General features: G+C 41.0%; 1 protein-coding gene across 1 annotated transcript; it reads right to left on the reverse strand.

Moving 5' to 3' along the window:
- Nucleotides 1–2,577: 2,577 nt before the first annotated feature.
- On the reverse strand, nt 2,578–6,632 carry LMO2 (LIM domain only 2). Its single transcript, XM_026850914.1, has 2 exons — nt 6,221–6,632; nt 2,578–3,533 (listed from the first exon to the last, which is right to left on the reverse strand). Exons 1-2 carry the CDS (start codon nt 6,454–6,456, stop codon nt 3,314–3,316), a joined length of 456 nt encoding a protein of 151 aa, XP_026706715.1. The 5' UTR covers nt 6,457–6,632; the 3' UTR covers nt 2,578–3,313.
- Between the last annotated feature and the right edge of the window lie 1,403 nt (nt 6,633–8,035).

Here is an 8,035-nt window from a genome sequence, read left to right on the forward strand (position 1 = left end):
CTTATCTAAATTTTCAGTCAAACCTCTCTGTGAGGTGGAATTGTGGAAAACAGCTCTGCAGCATGCCTGAGTCAGCTTTAAAATTACACTGGAAAGGGTTCAGGGAACAAGCGTGAAAACTCTTACCTGTAATGATAGCTGTTGATTCTGACCACATCCCTGCTATTGTTATGCTGGTGTAACTCTGTGACTGCAGTTATTTTAGAGTCAGTCACACCACCATGCTGTATGAGATCAGGATGCAGCTCAAAACCTCTTCATAGCAATTCTGAAAAGTCAAACTCACGTCAAAGGCAACCTCATTTTATCTCCCACTGCCCCTCGCAGACTATCAGCAGTCAGACTATCAGCAGATGGCTACCTGTGATCTGAAACACGTGGGCTTCGTTCAGAAAACACTGAAACACGGGGGCTTCAGCACCGTAGGATGGAGCAGAGTCCCAATCTTCCCATCATATGGTACATGTTCGTCTCCATCATTAGTGTATATTTAGTGTAGTTTATAGCTGATTGCAATCATCTGCAAAACATTCTTGCCCTGAGCTAGTAGATGTTCATGAAGCTGTGAGCACTCCTCTGCCCTGATCGTACAATAGTGCTATCCAGGTATATTTTTTCAGGGAAAGGAGAGGGACTGTGGGAGGGACATCACAATGGCATGGCAGGGCACGATGACCTGGAAAGCTTTAAAGGCATCTGCCAAAAAGCCTTTGGTACTGCCTTGTGTGGTGACACACACCTCACTGCGTGTATGTGCTCCCACACACCGACCTGGAGAACGACTGTGCACCTCCACCCTGTGTTAGCATCCCGGGCACGTCCACCGAGCTGGGCAACCTAACAGGGGTGTTGAGACTTCATTTCTACCTGGGCCAAATATTTGCAAGGAGCCACTGAGGGTGAAGAGCGATGATAACTGTATTTTCCTTGAGTACATAGCCTTCTTGCCTGTGCTGGCAAGGGTACATTTTAGGCTAAGAATTATAATTATTATACAACCAGCTGCCTGTGGCCTCCAGAGGTCAGCATATCACTGAGAAGAGCTGTATCCCAGAGTCCTCAAACTGTACTTTTCAAGCATGATCTCATTATGTATAGTTTCCAATTTCACTGGTAATAAGATTTAAAGATTTTTGTCCCCGACGTTAGTCGTGACAACAAAAGCAAGAAAAGGAAAAAGAGCTCTCAGAATATCCATTGTAAAATGCAAAATGTTGTCATTGGTCAGTACTGCCACTTGGATGAGAGATCCCTTAGGTGACAAGTTTATTGAAAATAATTAAATAGATATCCATACGCTTAGGTACTATTCCTTACAAGTGAGTACTGATGGGGTGAATGGACATGCCAAACATCTTCTGAGTGGACTGTCAGACTTGTTCAAATGTGTTACAAATTATTTTTTTTTTAGCACACTTGAAAACACACGCAGTTATATTGACGCTCTCAAAAATGATAACAGAACCAGAAAACATACAGAGGTGAGAAACAGATTATGAGAGGCATGAAACAGCTTTCATGCAAGAAGGAACTCAGACTCTTCATCTTAGAAGAAACAAGTTGGAGGGAATATGATACACGTCTTTAAAGTCAAGAATAGTGGAAACAGAAGGTGATAGGAAATGACCATTAATTATGTCTCACAATGTGGTGTTCAACCAATGAGGTGACAGGTTTTGAGATAAACACAGCATAGAATTAAACTGTGAAAATTGATGCTTTGAGACTTTATGGAGGCCAAAGAGGCAAAAAAAGGGACTAGGCAAACCCATGGAGAATGGGTCTGTGGTTGCTGTTACACAGAGGGGTCTGAAGGCAAGCTCACACAAAGCTCATGGGACCTTCCTGCACCCTGGAAAGGCTCCATGTGGACACCACCCCCTGCTTCCCTCAACACCCACTACTGGTCTCTGTGGGAGTGAGATGCCTGAATGTCCACCTTTACCTGACCAAGTGTGCTTCTCCTGTTCGTAGTATGATGCTCAGACACTTCCTTTTGCTTAAGAAGCAAGTGACAACAGTCTTTTCAGGAAAGGCTCTGAACTGAATTCTTTCTAAATACGAGCAAATATTGATTTGCTCTAGTGATATTATACTGAATTCAATAATCCAGAGCAAAATCAGGATGAGCTACATTTCGAGGAGACCCAAAATCTTACATGATCTCCTCTGAGATCAAATAGGCTCTTTGTGGCAAAGTAACATCCAAGTGTATTTCTCTGTGGGCCACCAGCCTCAAAACGTCCTCATAAAAACCAGAGAGCTTCAGTGTCACACAGCACTATCTAATTTCTCCTACAACACTATCTAATTTCTCCTTATCATGAAGAACTTCTAATTTCTAATTAGCATGAAGAACTCTACAAGGCTTACTGAGACCTCATTGTTCTCACATTACTGCTTTGAAATGCAACCCTAAGTGGATCCAGCAGGCATCAGCCGTAGACAAAGTGTAGAAACACTGCTACAAAAAAATAAAACAAACAATTCAAACAAAAAATCCAGCCCAGCTCCAAAAAAAAAGAAATAGCAACACTCAAATCTTCTGTTATTTTTATTAAAGCTGCGGAGTCTTACTACACACAACAAATATTTTATTGATATATTCTAAGTTAATAAAATAGTTGAACAACTCTTTAGATTTATATTTGTATAGAAATGATCTGTGGAACATCTCATCTTGAAACAGCAGTGCCTGAAAACAACTATTCAGCAGGATTTTTTTAAAGAAGAGTTTGGGACTAGAGGATGCACTGTTCATTCTCAAAGAAAAAAAAAATTTCCATGCAAAAATAACCCTCCCCCTCTTCCCACTTTCTCTCCTATCCGAAGTGTAAGGCTGTATAGAATGACCACATAAATGATGGCCCCTTTCTTCCAGTATTCTCCCTCGTGTCTACATTAGGAGCTGTCGTCTAAACTCAGTAACTAAAACAAGACAGAAAAAAAAAATTCAATTGCACAATCCTAGTCTGCAGGGGACAAAGTCATAACATCTCTTTACAGAAGTCCCTACTGTTTTTCCAGTTACAAGAATTTGTTATCACATTGTGTTTGTTTCCCAGCTCTCACCTACATGGCTGATGTCAGTTATTGTCCGTACGCCTTTGTTAACAGAAGTCAGTCTATCTACTATTGCTTCGGTCTCCCTTCTGCACCTATATGTACTTTAGATTCTACGTAGCACTGCCTGCAAAGGGCCGACTCCCCCATTTTAGTCAAAGCCCACAGCTCAAGTGATGATCTCCTCACTGCAGCTATGCATCAGTGTCGCCTGTGAGATGTCTTTTATAGACTAGGAGGCACGTCTTTGCTAGATCATTCCATTGATCTTAGTCCACTCGTAGATGTCCTGTTCACATACTATGTCCGAGTTGATGAGCAGGTATCTGTCCCCAACACAGAAATGTTTCTGGCAGGCAGCACATTTGAAGCATTCAAGGTGATACACTTTGTCCTTCACCCGCATGGTCATCTCGTAAGCCCGGATTCTCTTGTCGCAGGAGGCGCAGAGGCCATCTTGGCCAAAGAGCCTGAAACAACAACAGCAGAGAAGTAAGCAGAGTTCATTTACTGGGCAGATGGGAAAAAAACAAATAAAAAAAGAACACGAGTGCCTTGATTCATTAGTCAGGGTATTGCCAAGTTAGATAAAGGTCACATGGAAAGCTGCTGAGCAGAACTCTAAATTTTGCAGTATCAGAAATGAAGTAGAAAGTCCAAGGTTCTCACCTATTTTCAATGTAATTGACTTCTCTGATCAATGACCTTATCCTGAATTGCTGAGCAGCTTCAGGAGGAGTAAAAGTCCTAGCACAGCCATGCTAATACTTCCACTTCCGTGATCTATAGAAATTACCTTACCGTTGACAGATTTTGCCCACCTTCAGCGGTTGCTATTGTAGTTTACAGAAAGGAGCCGACACAAGCCATGGCCTAAGGCTCCCCCATCTCTTGTTATAGCCTCCACATTGGAGATTCTTTCAAACCCAGACATCTCTATACCCATGAATTCACCCCTGTTGGGTTTCAGAAGGATACACGCTAAGACCTTCTAGATACTTATGCTAGCCCAAACTATTTTATGGCATGGACTGCTCTTTAATCCACTTGAGGAACCCTGCTGAGACCATGATGGTATTGTCTGTTAAAAGAAGCCCCTAATGAATGCACTAGAAAAGTATTCCCCTCGCAGCATGCCTCCTGTTCCGCTGGAGCAGTACAACATACTCAGCTGTGTGTGAACACCACCAGCCTTTCATGCAGTCTGCTGGCTACAGAGTTTGTAAGTCAGATCATTAATAAATAAGCATGAACTATTTTTTTTTTCTTAAAAGGGGGGGAGAATGATACGTATTACTTGTGCAATGTATACACCTATTGAGTTTGACTTCTAAGTTTCCATACTAATTCTGGAAAGAGTTTTTCCACCTCAATACACTTCTCTTATGCGTGCTGTGCCTGCTTCATATTATCTTCTGAACTGGAAAAAAGATGCCTACTACATGAAGAGATCTGTAAAGGGAAAAACATCATTTCTTCCTTCTACCAGCAGATGTCAGTGTTTACTTCTGCCCAACAAAAGTAATACTGAGGTTACACAAAGGTTGCCAAATTTTTCATTAATGAGAGAAGATATTATACAATATTGCATTATTAAAGAAGTAAAAACGTGGAATTTCACTGCAAGAAAATACATTAACCGTATTGCCATTCTTTCTGTTGCGTCCATTTTAAGGTGGAAAGTATTTGGAACGTGTAATTAACACTGAATCGCTGCTGGAGTGTTGAGTCTGCAGAGTATTTACAAGCAGTCCCATTAGCAGAACTCAGCTCTTAGTTTCTGCTTAGCAAAATTCCTATCAGTAAAGCTCAGGGACACCATAATTAGGAACTCCACTGAGAATTTGGTTTTGGTTTTACTGGCAGGTAAATTAGCCTTCAGTAAAGTAGCTGAAAAAATATCAAATACCATTATTCTGTTCCAGAGATCTCCTGACACATTAGGGATCCAGCACTGCAAAGATCAATCTATTTTAATTGTAAGCAAGAAAGTAAAGATCCTTTATTATCAATTTCAGTGAAATATTTTAATCTCAATGTGACCCTGCTTACAAATTTTGGCAAAACAATTAGGCAGAGAGATGTTAATGAAAACACCTGTAACAAGTGTATTTGTAGGATCTGATTCAGCAAAACATGCAAATTCTTGTCTATTCAGGACCAGGTTTAACAATGCTAAAAATCCACTGGATCCAAATTAGTGCAATCAGACTTTCCCGTACTGGCTGTAGCTTTGCATTAAACATACAGCACGTTGCTGCTTTCTACTTGAAGTGTCCCAGATAACTTTACCAGCGATGCAGAAAAGGACAGGGACCAATCCGTGTGTTAAAGGCAGTGACCTCAGACTCCAAGCAGGTAGAGCAGCCCTGGTGTCTAGTGGAATTAAGCATCTCTTATAGACCTGATATTACTGCATCGGGAAAATGAATTGAATGCAGTTACCTTGGATACCGTGTTCTTAAATGAGAGAACTAAATGATCTTTCATCAGTTGCCGATCTTGGCACCTGGTTTTATACAGCTTTCAGCTCCAAGGCAATGCTTGGAGAAGCACAGAACTACTGAAAACCATTCAGGGGAACCAGTTCACTCTCAGCTCGGGGGGAGCTTGCTGAAATTCATCACCCTTTCCTCATTTCTACTTGCCAGAATCCCATGCTGGCACTGCGCAGTTCACCTGGAGCTACCAGCTTACGTCTGCGCAGACTGACAGATGCCAACAGCCCCAAAGTCCCAGGAGTTCTTACTATACTCTCCACATTTTCAAATAATTCTCTTTTGTCCACAGCACGTAGCAATGCTTTCACTTTGTTAAAAAATATGGGGTTTTTTGCAACAAGATTTTTAAGATTTAACCAATAAACAACTCTAAGTGACCTAATCAACAACAGGTAACCTCTGGATTTATCTGTTACTTACCCCAGCAGTACCATAAAGCATCTGTGCATGAACCCCAAAAATACAGGAGCCTACATTGCAAACCTGAGCTTGCAACTGATGCTGTGTTACAACTGTGACTGCTGCCAGGCTTTACGTTTAAGAGTAGTCAAAACTGAATTCTTTATGGATCTTTGCTCACTAACTATACTAATTAAACAACATAGCAAAGCTGGTAAAAAGAAGGGGAGCGAGGGTAGAACAAGTGGGTTGTGTACCTGAGATAGTCCCTTCTGCAGAGCTTCCTGCCCAGTTTGTAATACAACCGTCTCCCCACTTCTCCGAGCCTGCACCCGCACAGGTCGCAGCTGAGGCAATCTTCGTGCCAGTACTGATCGATGGCCTTCAGGAAATAGCGGTCCCCGATGTTCTGCTGGCAGCCGCCGCATGTCAGCAGCGAAGGGGGAATCTGGAGGACTTCATCCACTGGCTCCCTGAGGAATGAAAGAGGCATGGGAGAAGGAAAATGTACTCTGAAGGCATCCGCATGAGAAGGAAAAACAAAACAGAACACAAGACTGGTCAAGTTAGAACAGGGATTACAGCCTCCTTTTTTTCTCCCAGTGGAGTATATGATTTATCCCCTTCTGACATGAGAGGGAGCAGGACTTCACTCTTCATTTGCTTTAAAAAGAAAAAAGAACAGTTTAAAATGTAAGGAGTTAATATGAGTATCCAAAAATTTGTTACTTAAAAATTATTTTTTCTCAGAGAATAATAGATAAACATGACAATCTCTTCATCATCCCTGTGTATTCATTACTGTAAAGGCATCTACTGCTTTACTAGGACATTGGTGTCTGTGTAAATACATCATTTTTCTTCTGCTGGGCAGAACATGAATTGCTCAGTCATGTGTCTCAATCCATGCAGTTCTTGTAAAAGAAATACCTTTCCCATAACATGACTCTTCCATAACTGAAGACTGCACTTTTCCAAAAGTGCAATCAAAAAGCAGCCCGGATTCACCATTTCACTGAAATACTGGTTATGTCTGTGCAGACTGATGGATGCCAACCACCACAAAGTTCTTACTATATTCTTCACATTTTCAAATAATCCTGGTTTGTCCACAACACACAGCAATGTTTTAATTTTCATTTTAAAAAGCTTTTATTTCCCAATAAGATTTTAAAGAGTTACCTATAAACTGTGACATAATCAAAACAGATAATCCCTGGATTTATCTATAATTTACTGAAGAGCCCCAGCAATAGCATAAAGCATTTGTGTATGAGCCCAAAGATATATGAGCCCATACAGCAAACCTGAGCTTGCAAGCTTTGGCTGCAGTGCCGCTGGAAGCCAAGGGAATTTTTGTCTCACCAAGGGCTAAAGGACTAGAAAAGGCACCTGAGGGATTTTACGTGCAGCCAACTTTCCATTGGGAAATGTAAATTTGAAGACTAGGTCTGAGGATGTCATTTCTGTGGACAGCATGAAATGAATAAATACAACAGATGAGACTGTTGCCCAACTGGTTTAAGTTTTGCTGCTTTTCTTAATAGAGCCAGAATTTTACTTTGTGTTACTGCAGGACTTCCTTCAGCTAAGGACATGAATCCCCTGGGATAGGTCTATGCCGACATAGCTCAAACAGTTATTTGGGATTTACACATCTCTGTGTGAAAAGAGGTACAAGTCTTTGCTGTGGTATTAGCACTGACTATTCACGCACCTTATTTTTTTCCCCTTTTAAAAAGCTCTTAAATCTAGGATGGTTCTGGTAATACCTGGGGATAAAGCAAGAATTTTCTTCAAAGCTACTTTCTTAAGGAATTATTCTCTTTGCCTTTTTGTGTAATTTTACAAGTTTTGCCAAGAAAAAAAATTAAAAAAAAAAGAACAGCAACAAAAATTAAAAGAAAGGCACCTGAGCTCAGTTCTGCAAAGTTTGCAGTGACCTGGTGCTGCCACTGAGGGCCTCATCCAAACCCCAGGGAAATTAATTAATAAAAAACCTATTGGATCAACCCTTTAAGCATTTGTTTAATTTTAAACCTGTGGCTATAGCAACAAGGAAGGTGTATGTT

Source organism: Athene cunicularia, assembly GCF_003259725.1.
Source record: "Athene cunicularia isolate RWA chromosome 5 unlocalized genomic scaffold, athCun1 chr5_part3, whole genome shotgun sequence".
Lineage (NCBI taxonomy): Eukaryota > Metazoa > Chordata > Aves > Strigiformes > Strigidae > Athene > Athene cunicularia.

Excerpts from the sequence above, each read along its gene's own strand:
- LMO2 (XM_026850914.1), bottom strand. The coding sequence starts at position 6,456 with ATGCCTCTTTCATTCCTCAGGGAGCCAGTGGATGAAGTCCTCCAGATT. Across the intron at positions 3,534-6,220 it reads TGCAGAAGGGACTATCTCAG|GCTCTTTGGCCAAGATGGCC; the intron begins GTACACAACCCA and ends TTGTTGTTTCAG.